We start from the raw sequence: 24,367 nt of genomic DNA, 5'->3' as shown, positions 1-24,367 counted from the left end.
CTCAGACCTTGACTGCTCAAAAGTTGTTGTTTTTTTTAAAGTGAAAGGTACACTATTAGTCCACTACAACTCCCCCTCTAGTTTGGTCCTGCACCAGTAGGGTTAGACAAAAAATATTTCAAATGCATATGTATGTAGTTATTGTTTCTTCTAAACATTAACTCATTGCGATCAGATGATGGCCAGACATATAAGCCTCTTCAAGTCATTAATAAAGTTACAATTGCAATTATGACCAAAATGATTAATACAATAAACAATTCTTAAACTAAGGATAATATATTACTACATTTAGTCTGTAAGTAATTTAAATGTGAATTCCAACACCCAGAGACAATAAGATCACAAGTATTTTAAACTGGATCCTATTACCTTGTGTATGAAATATATTTTAAATAAATGTTGGGCCTATAATCCTGGAGTTAGCTCGTATTATTGTTGGCAATTCAGCAAAATTACAGTAATTTATAATTCTACCAATAATTTTATCATATGCTTATTAGTATGAGTATCATAGACTTGTTAAGTATTCTACTTACTCTCATATAAAAAAAAAAAACATAGATAAAATGAAAATAAATTGCTACAACAAAAATGCTTTCCAGTACTTTGAATTTTCCAGCAAGAGGAGAGAAAATAATGATGCAATTAAATTTTTGCAAGTTTTTATTATGTTTGCTTATTGCAAACATTCCCTTAGTTCTGTGTAAAATATATTTTATGAATTCAATATATCAAGACAACTGACAGTATACTTAGAGACTACAAAACCAATTTTTGTCTTTAGCTATATCAACTCTATTCTTATGTATGCTTATGATTTTCAATTATAAAAAATAAAGTAAGTAGATTCTTCAATCTTTGGGGTCTCTATAGAGGTCAGAGACCATCTGGTGTCTCTCTATAAAGATAACGATAACAATAAAGTAAAAGGAAACCTAAAAATAGAGATACATAACTTTTTCTATAAGCATTTTACTTCCAGGTGTAATTTGTAAGATATGGTTATGACATAAGGGTTAATTTTTCTGCGTTTGGCTGAAGCATAATTTGTTGCTGTGACAACACCTGGGCCTAGCAGCTGGAATGGACATAAACCCAATTACATCTGGTCTCAGCATCCACGCCCTTTTCAGTTGAACATAAATACCCAATCAGTTTATATCTCAATAGTTCAGTTGCTCTGCACTAGCTCTTGTACACTCCTTGCTTGTTAAACCTGTGTATTGTGACCTTGGCTTGTGACATTACTATTCTCTACTTATTGATTTGGTACCTTTGGTGCTAAGACTGTTTGGACCAGACTTTTTTGACCACTCTCTATTTTTCGGTCTGTTTATTCATTATTTTTAGTTTCTTGTACTCTGCCTGCTAATCCTTTGAATCCTGAACTGTTTCCATGATATTTGTACTGTGTTGTTTATTATTTTTGGACTGTTCTGCCTCTGCATTTCTTTTAAAAACAAAACTAGAATGGATCCAAGAGGACAGATAGGTATAAAGGAAATACTGAGGTGCTATTACATTTTGTCAAGGTTTTCTGTTGGAACCTCTTTCCGTTTTGACAACATTTTATACAGTAGAATCTCCCAATAGCAGACCCTCACAGGGAATAAAAAGGTGTCCACTATTGAGAGATGTCCCTTATTGGGAAAAAGACTCAAGTTCTTCCTAAATGACGGAAAACTGTACTGTACTCACTCCAGAATGGAATTACCTATAAAACACAATAAAAAGCAATATTACAGTAGAATCTCCCAGTGCCGTTTAATCTCCCCTTATCACCCCCGTATCATTTCAATCCCCCTTTTTATACCCTGTGCTATCTTAAGCTGGGTTCACACCACGTTTTGTACTTACGGTTCCCATATACGGCTGGGAGGAGGGGGGCGGGGCTTAATTGCGGCGCCCACACTCAGCCGTATAGGGGAACCGTATTTAATGCATGTCTATGAGCCGACCGGAGTGAACCGCAGCCTTCGGTTGGCTGCGTTTTCGGCCGTATGCGGTTTCCCAACTGCAGGCAAAAACGTGGTTGACCGCGGTTCACTCCAGGCGGCTCATAGACATGCATTAAATACGGTTCCCCTATACGGCTGAGTGCGGGCGCCGCAATTAAGCCCCGCCCCTCCTCCCAGCCGTATACAGGAACCGTAAGTACAAAACGTGGTGTGAACCCAGCCTTATTCGGCCGTGCATTGTGCCAAATTTTCCCTCCCTACCACCTGTACCTCATAATTTCCCCTTGATCCCCCTCCTCATGCCATTTCATTCCCCCTTCATTACCCTCTGTGTAAATTCATCATTTACACATGATGAATTTGCACAGAGGGCAATAAAGGGGGAATTAAACAGCACAGGGGGGATCAAGGGGAAATTATGTGACACATGGGGTAATAAAGGGGGGATGATTTGGCACAGGGGGAATAAAGTGGCATAGGGGGATCACAGAAGGAAGGGGTGAATAATGTGGCTGGTTGACGTACAGAAGTAGGAGATCACTGTTTAAACATTGATCTTCTTTGCTGGGGCTTCTGCAGGGAGGTGCAGTGGGGTATTGACTGTACCCCCTGACAATAATCATTTGTACACGATAAGCCTGGTTGTCCCCTATTAGGAGTGTTTTGTCCACTAATGGGTGTGTTTTGTCCCCTATTGGAAGTGTTTTGTCCACACTGTCCCCTACTGGGTTTGTCCACGTCTGCTATTGGGAATGTCCCCTATTAGGAGGGTGCAAATACATTATGTCTTATGGGACTCTGCCGGGGAATTAAAAACTGTCAACTATTGGGAGGTGTCTGCTAAGGGAGATTTTACTGTAATGTAGCATTATTCTTGCCCTCAAAGTAACAGAGGCCTTAAAAACTCATACAAGCACATTGTAGCTGGATCTGTCAGGTACTGTACGGAGCCATTATACAACATACAGAACATCTCATGGCTTCTTTTGGAAGTCATAATGCAAAGGTTAAACAGGTGCTCCAGAAGAAAAAAAAAAATGTTTATGAACTAATGTTTATCAACTAATTCCAGAAAAGTATACAGATTTGTAAATTACCACTATTTACAAAAAAAATTCCAAACCTTCTAGTACTGGAACAGCTGCTGTATGTCCCAGAGGAAGTTGTTTAGTTCTTTACAGTCTGACACAGTGCTCTGTGCCACCAACTTTGTCTATGTTGGGAACTGTCCAGAGCAGGAGAAAAGCCAAAAAGCTAACTTCTTCTGCTCAGGACAGTTCTTGACACAGACAGAGGTGGCAGGGACTGAGCACTGTGTTGTATTGGAAACAACAAAAGAACACCTCCATGGTATACAACAACCCAATACTGGAAGACATATTTTATTTCTATTTTTTTTTTTTTATAATGAAAGTAATTTACAAATCTGTATAACTTCTGTCACCAGTTGATCAGACAAAAAAAAATAAAAAATACATTCTGGAGTATGCCTTTAACAATATATATATATATATATATATATATATATATATATATATATATATATATGTGTGTCTTATCTATTTTGTATCCACTGCTGTATTTTGCCCAAAAATACTTACCGGTAATACACAGTGCTATGGTCATGCCATAAGTTCAGCCCTAATCCATTAGCTCTTAAAGGGAAATGGAACCACACAGTTTTCTTAAACAGGGTCCTTTAAGGTCTATGTTTTTTACAGAGAAACCATTATCAGTTCAGTTACCAAAATGTAGATAACTTAAACATAAAAAGGGGCCCATTGCTGATGGCTCTGCCCCTTCCCCTGCTTTGAAAATTCGAACGCCAGCCGTGACTGTAACAGTAGTTAAAACTATATGTTTTAAATACACTGCTAAAAAAAATAAAGGGAACACTTAAACAACAAAATGTAACTCCAAGTCAATCACACTTCTGTGAAATCACACTGTCCACTCAGGAAGCAACACTGATTGACAATCAATTTCACATGCTATTGTGCAAATGGAACAGACATCAGGTGGAAATTATAGGCAATTAGCAAGACACCCCCAATAAAGGAGTGGTTCTGCAGGTGGTGACCACAGACCACTTCTCAATTTCTATGCTTCCTGTCTGATGTTTTGGTCACTTTTGAATGCTGGCGGTGCTTTCACTCTAGTGGTAGCATAAGACAGAGTCTACAACCCACACAAGTGGCTCAGGTAGTGCAGCTCATCCAGAATGGCACATCACTGCGAGCTGTGGCAAGAAGGTTTGCTGTGTCTGTCAGCGTAGTGTCCAGAGTATGGAGGCGCTATCAGGAGACAGGCCAGTACATAAGGAGATGTGGAGGAGGCCGTAGGAGGGCAACAACCCAGCAGCAGGACCGCTACCTCCACCTTTGTGCAAGGAGGAGCACTGCCAGAGCCCTGCAAAATAAGCTCCGGCAGGCCACAAATGTGCATGTGTCCACTCAAACGGTCAGAAAAAGACTCCATGAGGGCGGTATGAGGGCCCGACCTCCACAGGTGGGGGTTGTACTTACAGCTCAACACCATGCAGGACATTTGGCATTTGCCAGAGAACACAAAGATTGGCAAATTCGCCACTGGTGCCCTGTGCTCTTCACAGATGAAAGCAGGTACACACTGAGCCCATGTGACAGACATGACAGAGTCTGAAGATGCCGTAGAGTATGTGCTTCTGCCTGCAACATCCTCCAGCATGACCGGTTTGGCGGTGGGTCAGTAATGGTGTGGGGTGGCATTTCTTTGGGGGGCCGCACAGCCCTCCATGTGTTTGCCAGAGGTAGCCTGACTGCCATTAGGTACCAAGATGAGATCCTCAGAACCCTTGTGAGACCATATGCTGGTGCGGTTGGCCCTGTGTTCCTCCGATTGCAAGACAATGCTAGACCTCACGTGGCTGGAGTGTGTCAGCAGTTCCTGCAAGAGGAAGGCATTGATGCTATGGACTGGCCCACCCGGTCCCCAGACCTGAATCTAATTGAGCACATCTGGGACATCATGTCTCGCTCCCTCCACCAACGCCATGTTGCACCAAAGACTGTCCAGAAGTTGGCATTACCTCATCAGGAGCATGCCCAGGCATTGTAGGGAGGTCATACGGGCACGTGGATGACACACACACTATTGAGCCTCATTTTGACTTGTTTTAAGGACATGACATCAAAATTGGATCAGCCTGTAGTGTGGTTTTGATTTTGAGTGCGACTCCATATCCAGACCTCCTTGGGTTGATACATTTGATTTCCATTGATCATTTTTGTGTGATTTTGTTGTCAGCACATTCAACTATGTAAAGATGAAAGTATTCCATCCCATTAGTTCATTCATTCAGATCTAGGATGTGTTATCTCAGCGTTCCCATAATTTTTTTGAGCAGTGTAGTACATAATAAAGATAATATGTATGTCTGCAATATTGTCAGTGTTAACGTTTTATTGCAGGTAAAGAAAAAGGCCACCATGAGAATCACAACTTTGGGTCACAAGCCCAATATGCCTTTCTAACTACTAATCTAGAAAATATTTCTAACTTGTAATAAATTCAAGCTGCTGTATAAAGCACAGGATGGTAGCTAATTTCTTCAGCAGGAAACATGCCTCTCTGCTTACAGTATATCTGATTAGCTGTAGTCTAATGATAGAGAACCTAGAAAAAGGCAAAAGGGAATCAATGTAAATTTCAATATCGCAAAACTTATATTAAAATCACTGTATGTGAAAATATTCTGATCTTGTCTTTATTTTTCAGTCTTCTTTAAGTTGAAAATAAAGGAAACCAAAGAATGGCCCCTATTCTTGGTATAGACTTGGAAAGTTTTTTTCTTATATTAAGTGCATGCTTAAAAAACCCACAAAACTATGTGTAATGGCTTTATAACCTTTATGTTGTATTTAGTATTAGACCAGCTGGTAAGTGATCTTATATAATAGATACAACACCAATTGATACAAATGATTGAGCCAATTACCGCTGTAAAGATCTACATATGATAATGTTATATCTGAACAATTGTTTAATGACAAAGAAGAACCATGAATTTCCATTGTATTTTAATTACATTAAGCTTTCTTCAACTTGATTCTTCATTAGATATTCCATTAAAGGAAGATCAGAGGTAGAGAGGGCTTTCCTCACACTGGTAAGAACTGATGTCAGCAATTATAGTGTCATTCTTCCACAATGGAAATGTTGCATTCATTTATCATGTAGTTTCTTCAGTTAAGATTGATGTTGCTTTCCAAATGATAAACCAATTATCCCAATCATATAATGTCATTCTAACAGTGTTATAATCACACGTATCTTCATCTTAGAACTTTCATGATGTTTAATAAAGACTTTTGGTTGTTAAAAAAAAATCTACATTCCATTAACAATATCATTATTTTATAATAACTCATCGGACCCCTTGATCATGTTTTAGGGGTCTGATGAGCCCCCTAAGCCAAACAACATCTAAGATTTAATGCTTTAGATATTGTGATCGCCATTGATTGTGGCATTTGAAAAGTTAAAGGGGTACTCCACTGGGAAAAAAAATATTAAATCAACTGGTGCCAGAAAGTTAACCAGATTTGTAAATTACTTCTATTTTAAATGTTAACCCTTCCAGTACTTATCAGCTGCTGTATGTTCCAGAGGAAGTTCTTTTATTTTTTTATTTATTTTCTGTCTGACCACAGTGCTCTCTGCTGACTCCTCTGTCCAGAGTAGGAGAAAATCCCCATAGCAAACCCATCCTGCTCTGGACAGTTTCTAAAATGGACAGAGGTGTCGGCAGAGAGCACTGTGATCGGACAGAAAGGAAATTCAAAAAGAAAGAAACTTCCTGTGGAGCATATAGCAGCTGATAAATACTTGAAGGATTAAGATTCTTAAATGGAAGTAATTAAAAAATCTGTTTAACTTCTTGGTACCAGGTGATTTAAAATTTTTTTTCCAGGGGAGTACCCCTTTAATGAAATAATTAGTGATTATCTACTGATAGATACCGACCCCACAATGAAGTGAGTGCAGCTCCTACGCTTCGTTCAAAGTTACTTTTACAATCTAGTGCATTAAAAGCGAACCAATCATCAGATTTTACCCTATATAATGCTTGGCAAAGCGTTATATAGGGTAAAATCTTTATCCTCACCATCCCTGGGGGACGTTCTTGCCCCCGGGATGGTGAGAATATGAACTTATAAACTGCTCCCGGCCGACAGCGACGCCCTCTCCGCTTGATTGATGGGCCACATTATCGTTCTGCTCACTGAATAGACGGCTGAAGGCACGGGACGAGGTGAGAGGAGCTCCCCGCCCAGGGGACTACTTAAGGGGCCGGCGGGAAGCAGTTTATAAGTTCATATCCACACCATCCCGGGGGGCAGGAACGTCCTCTGGGGATGGTGAGGATAAAGATTTTATCCTACATAACGCATTGCCAAGCGTTATATAGGGTAAACTCTGATGATTGATTCCCTTTAAGTCCTGGGCATCAAGTGTGTAAACATACACTCAAAGTCCTCACCCCTGCTGCTTTCAGATAAGAGACAGATCGGCTTCAAATGACTAAGATCTTATTAAAAACTAATTGACAAACTGGGAACAAATGATACTGGCATGATTTGTGTTAGAACTAGTTAATCAATAGTCTCACAGTAGAGTTTGCATATAACACTTGGGTAACAATATCCTTTGGAGACAAGGTGTCTTATGTAACCTGGTGCTTAACCCCTTAAGGACCAGGCCATTTTACACCTCAGGACCAGAGCGTTTTTTGCACATCTGACCACTGTCACTTTAAACATTAATAACTCTTGGATGCTTTTAGTTATCATTCTGATTCCGAGATTGTTTTTTCGTGACATATTCTACTTTAACATAGTGGTAAAATTGTATGGTAACTTGCATCCTTTCTTGGTGAAAAATCCCAAAATTTGATGAAAAATTTGAAAAATTTGCATTTTTCTAACTTTGAAGCTCTCTGCTTGTAAGGAAAATGGATATTCCAAATAAAAAAAATTTTGATTCACATATACAATATGTCTACTTTATGTTTGCATCATAAAATTGATGAGTTTTTACTTTTGGAAGACACCAGAGGGCTTCAAAGTTCAGCAGCAATTTTCCAATTTTTCACAAAATTTTCAAACTCACTATTTTTCAGGGACCAGTTCAGGTTTGAAGTGGATTTGAAGGGTCTTCCCATTAGAAATACCCCACAAATGACCCCATTATAAAAACTTCACCCCCCAAAGTATTCAAAATGACATTCAGTCAGCGTTTTAACCCTTTAGGTGTTTCACAGGAATAGCAACAAAGTGAAGGAGAAAATTCACAATCTTCATTTTTTACACTCGCATGTTCTTGTAGACCCAATTTTTTTATTTTTACAAGGGGTAAAAGGAGAAAATTTCTACTTATATTTGTAGCCCAATTTCTCTCGAGTAAGCACATACCTCATATGTCTATGTAAATTGTTCGGCGGGCGCAGTAGAGGGCTCAGAAGCGAAGGAGCGACAAGGGGATTTTGGAGAGTACGTTTTTCTGAAATGGTTTTTGGGGGGCATGTTGCATTTAGGAAGCCCCTATGGTGCCAGAACAGCAAAAAACCCTCACATGGCATACCATTTTGGAAACTAGACCCCTTGAGGAACGTAACAAGGAATTAAGTGAGCCTTACTACCCCACAGGTGTTTCACGACTTTTGCATATGTAAAAAAAAAAAATTTTTTTTCACTAAAATGTGTGTTTCCCCCCAAATTTCACATTTTTGCAAGGGTTAATAGCAGAAAAGACCCCCCAAAATTTGTAACCCCATCTCTTCTGAGTATGGAAATACCCCATGTGTGGACGTCAAGTGCTCTGCTGGCGCACTACAATGCTCAGAAGAGAAGGAGCGCCGTTGAGCTTTTGGGAAAAAAAATTTTTGGAATGGAAGTCAGGGGCCATGTGCGTTTACAAAGCCCCCCGTGGTGCCAGAACAGTGGAACCCCCCACATGTGACCCTATTTTGGAAACTACACCTCTCACAGAATTTAATAAGGGGTGCAGTGAGTATTTACACCCCACTGGCGTTTGACAGATCTTTGGAACAGTGGGCTGTGCAAATGAAAAATAAAATTTTTCATTTTCACGGACCACTGTTCCAAAAATCTGTCAGACACCTGTGGGGCGTAAATGCTCACTGTACCCCTTATTACATTCCGTGAGGGGTGTAGTTTCCAAAATGGGGTCACATGTGGGTATTTTTTTGGGGGGGTTTATGTCAGAACCGCTGTAAAATCAGCCACCCCTGTGCAAATCACCAATTTAGACCTCAAATGTACATGGTGCGCTCTCACTCCTGAGCCTTGTTGTGCACCCACAGAGCATTTTACACCCACATATGGGGTATTTCTATACTCAGGAGAAATTGTGTTACAAATTTTGGGGGTCTTTTTTTTCCTTTTAACGCTTGTGAAAATAAAAAGTAAAGGGCAACACCGGCATGTTAGTGTAATTTTTTTTATTTTTTTACACTAACAAGCTGGTGTAGCCCCAACTTTTTTTTTTCCTAAGGGGTAAAAGGAGAAAAAGCCCCCCAAAATTAGTAGTGCAATTTCTCCCGGGAACGGAGATACCCCATATGTGGGCCTAAACTGTTGCCTTGAAATACGACAGGGCTCCAAAGTGAGAGAGCGCCATGCGCATTTGAGGACTAAATTAGGGATTGCACAGGGGTGGACATAGGGGTATTATACGCCAGTGATTCCCAAACAGGGTGCCTCCAGCTGTTGCTAAATTCCCAGCATGCCTGGACAGTCAGTGGCTGTTCGGAAATGCTGGGAGTTGTTGTTTTGCAACAGCTGGAGGCTCCGTTTTGGAAACACTGCCATACAATACATTTTTCATTTTTATTGGGGGGACAGTGTAAGGGGGTGTATATGTAGTGTTTTACTCTTTATTAGGTGTTAGTGTAGTGTAGTGTTTTTAGGGTACACTGGCGGGTTACGGTGAGTTTCTCGCTAGAAGTTTGAGCTACGGCGAAAAATTTGCCGCAGCCCAAACTTGAAGCAGGAAACTTACTGTAAGCCTGCCCGTGTGAATGTACCCTGTACATTCACATGGGGGGCAAACCTCCAGCTGTTTCAAAACTACAACTCCCAGCATGTACTGACAGACCGTGCATGCTGGGAGTTGTACTTTTGCAAAAGCTGGAGGCACACTGGTTGGAAAACCTTCAGTTAGGTTCTGTTACCTAACTCAGTATTTTCTAACCAGTGTGCCTCCAGCTGTTGAAAAACTACAACTCCCAGCATGTACTGATCGCCGAAGGGCATGCTGGGAGATGTAGTTATGCAATAGCTGGAGGTACGCAACTACAACTCCCAGCATGCCGAGACAGCTGATTGCTGTTTGGACATGCTAGGATTTGCAGTTTTGCATCTGGAGGGCTACAGTTTTAGAGACCACTGCAAAGTGATCTCCAAACTGTGGACCTCCAGCTGTTGCAAAACTACAATTCCCAGCATGCCCTGACAGCAAACAGTTGTTTGAGCATGCTAGGAGTTGTAGTTTTGCAAGATCTGGAGGGCTACAGTTTAGGGACCACTATATAGTGGTCTCAAACTATAGCCCTCCAGCTGTTGCAAAACTACATATTCCAGCATGCCCAAACAGCAGTCTGGGCATCCTGGGAGTTGTAGTTTTGCAACATCTGGAGGGCTACAGTTAGAGACCACTGTATAATGGTCTCAAACTGTACCCTCCAGATGTTGCTAGGCAACTCACCGGCTTCCGTCGGATCCAGCCGTACGTCATCGCCGCCCGCCGATCTCCGTCGCCTGCAGCCTCCGACGCCCGCCCGGATCGGTAAGTGGATCTTCGGCGCCGGTCCCCGTCGTTTCCCCGTCCTGCCCTGCCTATTGTGGGAGGGCAGGACGAGGAAAACGAAAGTAAACCCCCCCGCCCCCGATCTGCTATTGGTGGTCGCGTCTAGACCACCAATAGCAGGGATAGGAGGGGTGGCACCCGTGCCACCTCACTCCTATCGCTTCAGGGGGATCGTGGGTGTCTTAGACACCCGCGATCCCCCTTACATTCCGGGTCACCGGGTCACTATAGACCCGGAATGACCCGGAATCGCGCAAATCGCAAGTGTGAATTCACTTGCGATTTGCCGCGATCGCCGACATGGGGGGTCTGATGACCCCCCTGGGCATTTGCACGGGATGCCTGCTGAATGATTTCAGCAGCCATCCCGCTCCGATCCCCGCCCGGCGCACGGCGGGGACTAAAACTGCCCATGAGGTAAATGTACGTCCCTGGTCCTTAAGACCCAGGGTGTCGGGACGTACCGTTACGTCATGGGTCCTGTAGGGGTTAAAGGGGTATTCCAGGCAAAACCTTTTTTTATATATATATCAACTGGCTCCGGAAAGTTAAACAGATTTGTAAATTACTTCTATTAAAAAATCTTAATCCTTCCAATAGTTATTTGCTTCTGAAGTTTTCTGTCTAACTGCTCAATGATGATGTCACGTCCCGGGAGCTGTGCATGATGGGAGAATATCCCCATAGGAACTGCACAGCTTCCGGGACGTGAGTCATCATCAGAGAGCAGTTAGACAGAAAACAACAACTCAACTTCAGAAGGTAATAACTATTGGAAGGATTAAGATTTTTTAATAGAAGTAATTTACAAATCTGTTTAACTTTCCAAGGCCAGTTGATATATATATAAAAAAAAAAAAAAAAGTTTTGACCTGGAATACCCCTTTAAGGCAAAGCTGTCATTTCAGATGACTTTTCAGGATAAGCTGCCCTGGGTGTACATGAGAAATGTCACTATTTTTGGTCATTGCATATCTTCTATATGGCATCTTTCAGCAGTTTACCCCTCTACAGGCTCCAACTGCAATTCCCAGTTGTCCCTCATTTGTAAATCCCCATATTTACCCTATTTGCTTACTGAAGCATATTTATTACAGTAGGTCGATGAATGATTGATGGATAGATTGACATATAGATAGACAATAGATAACGATTGCATACTATATTGCATTCTACAGCAACATTTTAAGAAGGCGTTTATTTAGCCTGGGTGAATGCGACCTGTTACTCACCTGACAATGAATGCCTGAAAAATATCATCCAGCACACTCTTCATTGTGCTCAATGAAACATGCATTGTATAACATCCTAAGCTCAAGGTAAGGTGTGTGTCTATAAAATTATGGTAATGTTGTCATCTCAAGTATGTGTGTCCTAATGTCACAGTAGTATTGTCAACCTCTCCTCACTTTTGGCACCAGACAACATCGGTAGTGATTCTTCCAGAGAAACTTGTCAAATGTATCCGAATTCATAAGTTTTCTTCCATTTGGGGGCAATACAGCAGGATGGAACTTCCTAATTGCTGACAACTTGCACATTCTTAAGACTCCATCTCATGAAGTTAAAAAGAAAATTTTATTTTCTATTTCCAATAAGTTTGTTTGCAAATGTTAAGACTGTAGAGTCCAATTATCTGTCGTCTGGCAATAAAATGATGGAACAACTACAAATGTGACCTACACACCCCTAGGGCTCATTTAATATCACGTTGGATGCTAGCCAGGTACTTTTATACAGGTCACATAACTTTGATGACTTCTATTATTCTAAATAATGTACTGAAGAGCCATTATTATTCTGAAAAAGAAAAAGAAAAAGAAAGACAAAGACATACTATGGCTGCTGCCGAACAACTTTCTTAAGAGAAAGTAGATGCTTCATTCTCATCTCTGTTAAATAACAAGTATCATAACCATAAGATACATTGCTCAGCAGCAGATGAGGGCAACGGTGCCAGATACAATGCCCTAAAGACTGCCCAGAATGGCCCCAAACAGTTTTAGCAATGGGGCCCCAATATTAGCCAGACACAGGAGAAAAAGGGATCTTCATACAGAAGCAAGCTGTAGTAGACTTGAATCAGTATATTCAGACAACAAAAACAATTAATAATATAGAATTAATTTACAAATCTTACTCTGTTGTACGTCCATTCACATGTATCATGGCACTAACACCAGAGGAAACCCACAAAATTCTTAAAGGGGTACTTTGGTGCACCAGAGTTCTGAACATTTTGTTCAGAACGCTCGGAGCCGGAGGCCGTGACATCACGACCACGCTCCTCGTAACGTCACGCCACGCCACTCCATTCATGTCTATGGGAGGGGTGTGTCGGCCATCACGCCGCCTTCCATAGACATGAATGGAGGGGGTGTGGTGTGGCATCATTAGGGGGAGTGGCTGTGACATCACGACCACTGCTGCCGGAGCCCAACGTTTGTTTATAATGCCGGGTGCCTCCTTTGGATAGGGGATAAGATGTCTAGTAGCGGAGTACCCCTGTAAGAGCCATTCTCACATAGATTAACAAAGATCATATTACATTAAGTTCTTACATGTAGAGCTAAAACTGGTCATACACGTTAGATTAATGTCACTGATCCTGTTGATTTTAGCAGGAATGGATGATCATCTAATGCTATTGCTGTTAGAAAAGATAAGCTGGCACTCAAGCTGTCTAGTTTATTCCATTTTCCCCATTTACACACACTCAGCTGGTCCGAGCTTGCCTATGTATGGGGCAGTCGAGGGGAGTATCTTCCAGCCAAACAAGCATTTGTAGACAGTTATGTAAAGTGTATGGTTAGCTTTAGCACTTTCTATCTTAATATAAAGAGTAATAATAGCAGTTCCTTAACATAGGAATATTCTAATAACATACATGACTCCAAGGTTGTACCTGTTAACAAGTTGATACCTCTTCTAAATCCAATCTCCAACATTTAAGATTTATATATCCACTTAAGGACACAGGGCGTACATGTACGCCCCTGTTCCTGAGTCCTTAAGGACTCAGGGCATACCTGTACTTCCTGAGTCCCGCTAACAGGGTTTAAACCCTTCTCACGAGCGGAGAACAGGTTAAACCCCATGGGTCTCAGTTGCTACGGGCAGCCAGGGCCTACGGCTAGTGCCAGGCACTGCAGATCAGGCCAATGCCTGGCATTAACCCTTTAGAGCCACAATCAAAGTTGATCACGGCATCTAAACGGAAAGTGAAACTATCCCGGCAGCTCAGTGGAACTGATCGGGACTATCGTGACAGAATTGCGATGTCCCGATTAGCTTACTTGACGACGGAGGGGTCCTCACCTGCCTCCTCATCATCCATTAGGTGATCTACTGCTAGAGTAGCAGAGCGCCGGTAACACTGATCAATGCTATGTTATGGCAGAGCATTGATCAGTGTATGCAATAAAGAAATTGCATGGTACAGCTTCCTGAGGGGGCTAAAAAAAAAAAAAGCGAAAAGTGTTAAAAAAAAAAAAGAGAATAAATCTGAATAAGCCTCCCCCTTATAAAAGTGATAATCACCCCCTTTTCCTATTTTTTAAATAAAACAATGTAATAAAAAAAAAATCATATGTGGCGTCACGTGCGTAAATGTCCGATCTATTAAAATACAAGGTTAGCTAAACTGCACGATCTATGGCGTACACTTAAAAAAAAAATACCAAAGTCCCAAATTGTGAGTATTTGGTCACTTTATATACCATAAAAATATTAATAAAAAGCGATCAAAAAGTCCCATCAAAACAACAATGATACCGATAAAAACTACAGACCATGGTGCAAAAAATAAGCCCTCATATCGCCCCATATGCGGGAAAATAAAAAAGTTATAGGGGTCAGAAGATGACAATTTTAAACATACTAATTTTGGTGCATGTAGTTACAACTTTTTTAAAGTAGTAAAATAAATAAAACCTACATAAATTGGGTATCCCTGTAACCGTATGGTTACTAAAAATGGGCACTGCGTAGAAACAGTGCCCATTTCACCCCACAAATATTTTTGTTTTCTTTTGCTGCAGATTATGTTATACAATAAGTGATGAAATTACAAAGTACAATTGGTGATACAAAAAACAAGTCCTTAAGGTGAAAATGAGCTGATATACTAAACAACTAAAAATATTTATTATTTACTACAGGCATTAGATCTTAAACATAGGTCACCTTGCTAATAAAACAGCTATTGCTTTTATTCAATACTTTATGCAACTAAGAATATCCTAGTCACCTACTAGGGAAACACTATTTACACAGAATGACAAAGTACACTAAACAAATGCAAAATAATACATTCTTCAGCTGTTTATATCTAGGAATCTGCTATTGTAAGTAGCTAAAAACAACAAAGACTTACAGACACTTCTAACACATCTGCCAAGGTATGCATTTATGTCTAAAAGAAAGTACACACATGAACAGATCAGCAAAGCAGCTTCTATGGGGGACATTTATCAATGTTTGCTTATGTGTTCCTTTTTTTTTTAGTTATTTTTTTCTTACTATTTTTTTGCTTATGTGCAACTCATTTATCAACTGCTTTCAGCCTGTTGATAAATTTCGTTCACTTAAGCACTTTTTCTTTTTTTTGCTTTGGTAGTGGCTTTTTCTGCTCCATGTCTGAGCTGGAGTAAATTTAGTAGGTTTTTTCATGAGATGCGACATTTTTGCGACTTTTGCACTTGATAAATCTCTGACCACTGCAAGTCAAAAATCACTTTTTGTTTTGGTAAGCAATATTTTTTTTTGGCTTAGGACACTGAACATGCAAAAAGTCGCAGAAAAAAGAGCGTAGTCTCACATGCGACTTTTTTGCGACAATTTTAAGCCAAAAAAAACTACTAAATGCTTTGATAAATGTCCCCCTATGTCTTTACAGCAAGTAATATACTTGGGAGAGATTAAACAAGCTCATAGCTCCATAAACCAAGCTCTCCCACACCAGGTTTCCCTAGACTACGGTTAAAGGTGATAGAGTAGAGAGCACAACCATCAAACAACAATGGGTACAATAGTATTAATGGTGGAGAAAGCCAATCAGAATAATTAATTTAACATGTAAAAGTGTGCAAAACCTGTAGCCATGACTGCAATATATGCCTATTACATGGTGCTTAAAATACATGTTGCACAGTCTGTTATGTGCAGCCTCTGTATGTATATACAAGATAATGTTAAAGAGTACCTGTCACCAGACTAAACTTTTAATATATTATTCCTTATGTAATTATAAGACACTTTGCTTTTTACTTACTGTTAAAATTCTGAACCTTTATATGTTTTTAATGTGATTGAAAAAACGGCCACTAGGTGGCTCTTTTCTGTTCCCTGTGCAAGTCTAACAGTTAGTTTGGTCTCCTCCCGGCCTGGCAGGAGACAAACTCAGGAAGTGAAGCTCTCGCAGGCTTCAGTGACAGGGTGCCTGCTGGGGAACACCCACTTTCTCCTGCCGGGAACTTACACAATGTGAGCAAGGGGAAAAGTTTTTTAAGAGCATGAGGGGTGTTAGGAGTAGTTAGGGAATATATAGTAATCTGAGTTAGTTTAAAAAATGTGGTTTGATGACAGGTACTCTTTAAAAGGAATCTGCCTTAATGAAAATGCTTACTAACTAATTGTAATTATGTTACTTAGCAGAAAAGATGATCAGATTGATATACAGTACATAAATGTAAGAAATAATTCAGTATAACTTGTAACATTTATGGGAATCCCTACTCTTTGTATTCTTAGGAATCCAGGACACCTTCTGGACTCCTATGCACGGAAAGATCAAATTTCAATCAATAAAATACATATATTAATCTACTCAGCTCCCCTGCTTTCCAACATACTGTCAATAGATTAGATGGATTTTCATGGTGACAGTTCCCCTTTAGTAGTGTACACAGATCACATATAATAATGGGTCAGGTATTATAGAATAGGCCCCTCAATAAGAAGATCAATGTACTGAAGGTGTTTTCCAACATATTGCAGTAATCTGCTTGCTCTAATTAATAAAAATGGAAGGCATGAGCCCTGATGTAGTATTAAAAAGAATTGTGTTATGTCCCAGCAAAGGGAGTTGCAGAATAGCTTAATTCAGTTGTATGTGGCTAGCTGCAGTTCCCTGCACAACTACACAAGTGGAAAGTAATATCACTGTGAAAGGTAATACAGAGAAGAGGCCACAATGCTGAATCAGCTCTGTAGGTGTCCCAGATGCCAGATCCCTACTGGTCATCCAGATATGGTTTATTACCCCTTTAGCTTAATCTTCTTCATGAAAGATATCCTATTATTCATAAAGCTTTCACAAATTATATATTTTTGTATCACATGAGGTTGAATATGAAAGTACTAAAGCTGCAAAAAGAATGCAAGTGCTATATAGTAATTGTTTGAGGCAAGATGGATAGGTAGACAACAGTCTAAGGCTTCAGAAGCTGTAGGTTTCCACATAAACTTCAATGCCAGTATAGATAATCTTGTTTCGCCAACAGCCTGATCAAAATAGCTATAGATGTACATGAAATTGTGCAAACACAGGCAGAGAAGATACAATGAGGGTGATATGTATCATAAAGAAGTAAAAGTTATTGATACAGACTCTTTGTACTGAGCATAACTGCATAATAGGCTAGACTTTTTTTTATTCTTACACAAGTAATCCTTGTTGGGTTTAACTCACATTTGGAAACATAAACCTGATCAATTCTGTTCTTATACTGCGGTCTACATAGTGGTAGCATGCTGGTGGGCCACTCCTACTTCCTTAAAACTGTAGGTAGGTATCTATAGACTTTCCACGTAGAGATAAACTCCCTTTCCAATGGGTCCAAGGCCTTATCTCCTCTTTGTGGCTTTTTCTGACCCGTTTTTACTAGATATATTACATCCTTGGTGAGGTGTCTGTACAAATGTTTAATAAAAGAAGATTATACAGCATAGTGCATGTCCTATGCTGCATGATAAGAATATTTCAGAAATAGGCAGTCGATGTAAATGCAAAGCAGCTTGAGAAACCTGAGCCTTATTTTTCTCTACTTGTACATATATTCTAAATATAAATCATATATCTGGCTGCAAGACATTTTTTTGTCATAATGAGTGATGATACAGGGGAGAGAATGGCAGAGATACATCACACGTACACCAAATACATACTGCATGATGAGAACTATCTCAGTGCACTTCTGGAAACAGACATAAACAAGGAACAACTAATGACATATCACTAAGAGCTCGACAGAAGGTTCTTACCACTGCTGGAAGGCTGCTGTGAGCCCGAGCATGCCCTGAGCAGGTATGAGTTAGGAGAAAACTCCTCATCAGGGTTAGTGTCCATAATCTGATGAGAAGTATTGCTGTCAAGCAGTGGCATCTGGCAGCCTACAGGTGGAGGATTATGGGAGCTGGGCAGTTGTGCAGATGGTAGTAGGCTAGACGAAGATGTAGATGGGATGGGACGACCTGGGAAAGAGTAACAGGGATCAAAGGTCAGCAATGAATGTAATGAACGTGCACATAGAAACATTTATGTATATGTAACATTTCCAGAACTATAAATGGAATCCACCAAGGATTGTGATATAGAAAACAAGGAAATATTATATATTGGTGGGACATTGCACATATTGCAGGTTCTAGATAACATGACCTTTTACGTAGTAACTAGCGGGTTTAACAGGCAGTTTTTTAAGTCATTATCTTAAATTATGTATTATTAGTAGCATGACCTTTTTATTTCTATGTGACATTGTTTAAATTCCAAATTGCAGTTTTATTCCAATGTTTCCTTTAATCAGACATCTTTTTTTGTATTTTTATTAAGTTATTTATGTTAATTTAAAAAAGTGCAAGAGCCTTACAAACACATGTACAATATATTCTAAAATATAGTGGATCAACTCTTAAAATTAAAGCTCAAATCTTCTTACATGTCTTGACACAACATGGGGGGGGGTGTGTAATATAGGACTGTTATCAGAGTACTCAGATTCACAGACAAAGAAGACGAAATAGAGTATATAATGTATAGTAAGTGACATGGAGGTGCATGACAGCTTTTAAGTGAAGGCACATAGTAATACGGAAATGGCTAAAGTAAGGGGTGCATAACATTTCTGAAGATTAAAGACGACTTGTACGCTCTCTTGACTGCTTTAGTAAATATCTGTATGCGACAAAAAACAAAACAACAATACAACGTTTGAGATACTTATTTTGAAACCCATTGGAATCTCTCCAGTCAAAATTTCAGAAATGTGTATGAGGCATTAATGTTTTCAAGTTACCCCCTAGCAGAAAGTTATACAGATTTATAAGTTACTTCAATTTCAAAATCTTAATCCTTCGAGTACTTATCAGCTGCTGTATACTACAGAGAAAATTGCGTAGTGATTTCCAGTCTGACCACAGCGCTATCTGCTGCCCCCTCTGTCGGTGTAAGGAATTGTTCAGAGAAGGAGCCAATCCCATTAGCAAACCTCAGACAGAAGTAGCCCCTTAAGTAACCAGAGCTCAAGGTTACTATTCATTATTATATTTGAGTTACTTTGATAATGCAGGTCAAGCAATTGAAAACATTTTCATAGCACTGATGTTAACAATAAGGGGGAATTTATCATTTGCAAAGATTTTTTTGCACAATGTGAAACCTGCTGCGCAAGCGTGTGGTTTTATCAGTTGTTGCACCAAATATGTGTTTTGTGTTCTGCCTATGACTTCATAAATTTGCACACATGACAGAAAACCCCAAAAAAGGGTGAAAAGTTTTTTTGCGCAATTGCTAAATTTAGTACATCAACCAGTGTAAAAAAAAAGTGCAAAATAAGATTATAAATTTGGCGTAAGTCAATGTGCAAAATAAAGACTTACTGCACACACAATTTTGCTGGTGCACATCCGTATTCTGTCCTAAATTCTTAAAACTTACTCTTATGCTAAAACTTTTTTCCAGGCACTGTGATTTTCCAGAATAAATATGTAAATGACATTTGGTGACAAAATACTGGAAAGCTACTGTTTAACATCACAGATAGGTAGGTCATTGTTGACAATACAGGCTTCATTTTCACAGATTGCATATCGATTATAATGAAATCAATTTGCATGTGGAACATTTTACATTATGTTGTCATTTGATGGCCATTGTCCTCTACATAATAAAGAGTAGATGTAGTTGCCTTGATGAATAGCCATAGGTTTGTGACCTACAGAATGAAGAAGTCAGCACTTCTTGTTTCGCAAATGTGCTAAAGTTAGCAAGTTTGCAATCACATAAAAGTTCCTAAGAAACATAAACTGAAGCTGAAATAAAGTGAAACTAATTGACTCCAACACACCAGCCCTGACTACTTTATTATAACCTCAGTGCTTGCAGAAAATACATCACTTATACATTCAGCATGTTAAAGGGGTACTCCTCTGCTCAGCGTTTGGAACAAAATGTTCGGAGTTGGCAGCTCGTGATGTCATAGCCCCGCCCCCTCAATGCAAGTCTAGGGGAGGGGGCGTGGCAGCTGCCATGCCCCCTCTCTTAGACTTGCATTGAGGGGGGGGGCATGACATAATGAGGGGCAGGGCTATGACGTAATGAGCTCCCGGCGTCGGCTCCAGCGTTCAAAATTGTTTGTTTCAAATGCTGAGTAGCAGAGTACCCCTTTAATATTAGTAACAGTGTATTGCCACAAGCCTACACAAATGTATAGTTTGTTACAATGGCTTGTTTAGTAATGAAGTGGTTACTTTTATCACAGGGAAAATATATATTTCCAGAACATCCCTTTGAAAATCACCACAGTCACCGATAGGGAACAGGTGGACGCCACGTCAAAGTAACAGAAAAAACATTACAATACAGATAAAATGACATTCTATAATTTAGGATTGCTCACTGAATTATTCCTTTTGCTCACATAAGCTACAGTGAAATTCAGAGGTTGCAGATGTGATGTGTGGAAAAAGGGCTTAATTTTGTTTTCAAAATATATCACCTTTACGCTATCTTACTGTAATCTTCAAACCAGGACAGACTGGTTCACCTGAAATTCCCTGGCTTCCTATAAAACGTGCTTCGTAGAGAGGTGTACAAGGCCAAGTAAGGTCACAACACAGCAATATTTCATAGACGATGAACAGATTTTCCTAATCCACCCTTGAGGGTACATTACTCTTCTGCGTTAGGGGTATTTGCAAAGAAACAATGAAAGTGGATGACCTGTAAGCCTGGAAGATTGTAACTGCCTGCATTTGTGCAAGTTTATAAAGCCAGAATAAACTATATTTGAAGGCAACTTTGTTGATGTTCAGTCTTTAAGATGAAATAAAAACTTTGGATTGCATCCTCTGTAAATTATTATTTTCTTTATTTATGATATGACAGCACCGAGATATCTGCATTTAATTCTCAGTATAAAAAATGGCTTCTCTTTTCACTCCAGCCTGTGCAAAATAGATATTCTGCTGTGTATTGATGAAATACATGTCACACAACTCATAAGGAGACGTAAAAATTCTACATAAATAAAATCTGTGCTGTATGCTGTTAAGAGCAGTTTTCTTGTCATCATTGTAATGTGCAGTTAGGCTAAATAAATCTCAACTCTCTTAACTTTTGAATAGGGAAAGGCAAAGAATATCTAAAATAAGTGCTAGGATAAAAACCCAAGTGTTCCCAGGTTGCTAGCAAACTGTGATAGAATAATAGATATAAAGTCTAGGTTTTATACACTACCTTGTATACAATGCATTAAGCAGTAAGGTACATAACATACATTTAAAATATTTGTATTGATCTTGAACCTTATTGATACCATATAAATACAGCACAATGCTAAGCAGCTAGCAGGAACTCACAGTAACTAGTTTTTACCCAACATTGCCACTATCAGAAAATTTTATATGTATACTGTATACTCGGCATACTGGCAGAAAGGTATGACGAGTATAGTGCAGTGTACCTGCAATTGGTCCATCATTGACTACATATAATCTGTCATTGAGTAAAAAGTGCAGCCTCCTATGCTTTTTGGGTTTGGGAAATTGGAAATGGACTTAACACAGTCACCAGTAGATCTTGTACATTAACATGAACAGGCCTTTTCTACAAGTATGCCAATGTACTCTAGACCACAAACACTCAACCCTAATTTGTGTTCTTCTTGTAATAGTTTAGGTCGGAGGACACAGACACCACCTGGAATGAGACCTTAGAGGGGTACTCCTGTGGAAAAAAATTTTTTTCAAATTAACTGGTGTCGAAAAGTTATACAGATATGTATATTACTTCTATTTTATCATCTTAATCCTTCCAGTACTTATCAGTTGTTGTATGCTCAAAAGAAAGTTGTGTAGCTCTTCCCAGTCTGACCATAGTGCTCTCTGCTGACACCTCTATCCATGTTAGGAGCTGTCCAGAGTAGGAGAGGTTTGCTATCGGGATTTGCTTCTACTCTGGACAGTTCCTGACCCAGACAGAGGTCTCAGCAGAGAGCTGATGCAAGTACTGGAAGGATGAGGATTTTTAAATAGAAGAAATTCACTAATCTGTTTAACTTTCTGGCACCAGCTTATTTAAAAACATTCACTTCTTTTCCACCGGAGTACCCCTTAACCTCTTAAGGACCCATGACGTACCGGTACTTCATGAGTCCGCTCCCGTTCTATAGTGGGTCGGGCCCGGCCGGGACCCGTGGCTAATAGCACACAGCACAGTTGAACGCCGTGTCTAAAGTGAAACTAAAACCATGACAGTTAGCTCAGGGAGCTGTTCGGGATCCCCGCAGCGAAATCGCGGCATTCTGAACAGCTTACAAGACAGCCGGAGGATCCCCACGTGCCTCCATGCTGTCCGATCGCAGAATGACTGCTCAGTGCCTGAGATCCAGGCATGAGCAGTCAAGCGGCCGAATCATCGATCAGTGGTTTCTTATGAGAAACCACTGATCAATGTAAAAGATCAGTGTGCGCAGTGTTATAGGTCCCTATGGGAGCTATAACACTCTGCAAAAAAAAAAGTGAATAAAGATCATTTAACACCTTCCATAATAAAAGTTTGAATCACCCCCCTTTTCCCATTTAAAAAAACTCCAATGTAAATAAAAATAAACATATGTGATAGCGCCGTGTGCTGAAATGTCCGAATTATAAAAATATATCATTAATTAAACCGCACGGTCAATGGCGTACACACAAAAAAATTCCAAAGTCCAAAATAGTGCATTTTGGTCACTTTTTATATAATGAAAAAATGAATAAAAGGCGATCAATAAGTCCTATCAATGCAAAAATGGTACCGCTAAAAACTTCAGAACACAGCACAAAAAATTAGCCCTCATACCGCCCCATACGCGCAAAAATAAAATAGTTATAGGGGTCAGAAAATGACAATTTTAAACGTATACATTTTCCTGCATGTAGTTATGATTTTTTCCAGAAGTACGATATAATCAAACCTACATAAGTACGGTATCATTTTACTCGTATGTACCTACAGAATAAAGAGAAGGTGTAATTTTTACCAAAAAATGTATTGTGTAGAAACGTAGAAACGAAAGCCCCCAAAAGTTACAAAATGGCGTTTTCTTTTTCAATTTTGTCTCACAATGATTTTTTTTCCGTTTCGCTGTACATTTTTGGGTAAAATGACTGATGTCATTACAAAGTAGAATTGGTGGCGCAAGCCATGATATGTATTTTTAGGTGCAAAATTGAAAGAGTTTTGATTTTTTAAAAGTAAGGAGGAAAAAACAAAATGCAAAAACGGAAAAACCCCGGGTCCTTAAGGGGTTAAAGGAATACTAATGTAATTTGTTGTATAATAACATATTGCCAAATCATTGCAGGATAAAGGAGCTTTCTGAAGTAATGATAGGATAGACCATAAAACATTGATAGATGGGTCTGAATATTGGGTGCTCTTCCAATCCCAAATGGCAAGCTTTAGTCTCATCAATAGCATGCAAATGTAGTCACTCAGGGGTCTTCGCAGCATTCAAAGTACAAATCTCCTACGTAGACCGTTATGTTTCCATGATAGACTACAAACAAACCATGTGCAGTCTCATCTTAAATTTCATACTTCTTTCATCTGTCCCCTAATCTTTACTAACTTTCATTTGGAAAGTTAGCTATAAGACGTTAGGGACAGACACATGTCTTATCCGTCCAGTCTAAGGTAAATCTTTTGGTGCATGTAGGCCAAATATCTATTCATACCAATGTCACACCTACTTTCTGCTAAGACCCATCTCTTTGTTCAGCATGGTAAAAAAAAGATATATATTTTCTAATTTGCTCTACAAATTTGTATCATAACATGTGTACCAGTTTTTTTTTTGGTGCAAATGACACCTAAATTTGGGCACGTACACACTTTTGTTTATCTCCCCTATAGTTCTGCAAAGTAGCTGTAGACCTTCTCTTTGAAGAGGTCATTTTCATTTCTCTGCTACAGAACAGCAATTCCGAGTAAATATGAATCATTGTGATAAGGGAGTCTGTCCCCATTTCATGCAGCTCGTGGCTTGGGCAGC

At 39.6% G+C, this 24,367-nt stretch overlaps 1 protein-coding gene across 12 annotated transcripts in view; it reads right to left on the bottom strand.

The window, feature by feature from the left end:
• The window catches only part of TENM2 (teneurin transmembrane protein 2), a 2,592,228-nt gene that overhangs the window by 746,279 nt on the left and 1,821,582 nt on the right, over positions 1-24,367 (bottom strand). For 8 of the 12 annotated variants that reach the window (XM_056575104.1, XM_056575105.1, XM_056575107.1 and 5 more), the window contains one exon: positions 18,093-18,302. The exons of the other annotated variants lie outside the window; for them this stretch is intronic. In XM_056575104.1, the coding sequence (XP_056431079.1) occupies positions 18,093-18,302 (210 nt within the window). The remainder of the gene's footprint in view (positions 1-18,092; positions 18,303-24,367) is intronic. 12 annotated transcript variants of the gene reach the window in all.

This window comes from Hyla sarda, chromosome 4, assembly GCF_029499605.1.
Source record: "Hyla sarda isolate aHylSar1 chromosome 4, aHylSar1.hap1, whole genome shotgun sequence".
NCBI lineage: Eukaryota > Metazoa > Chordata > Amphibia > Anura > Hylidae > Hyla > Hyla sarda.
Note: the sequence above shows the minus strand (reverse complement) of the source record. Positions and strands in the feature narration are given on the sequence as shown.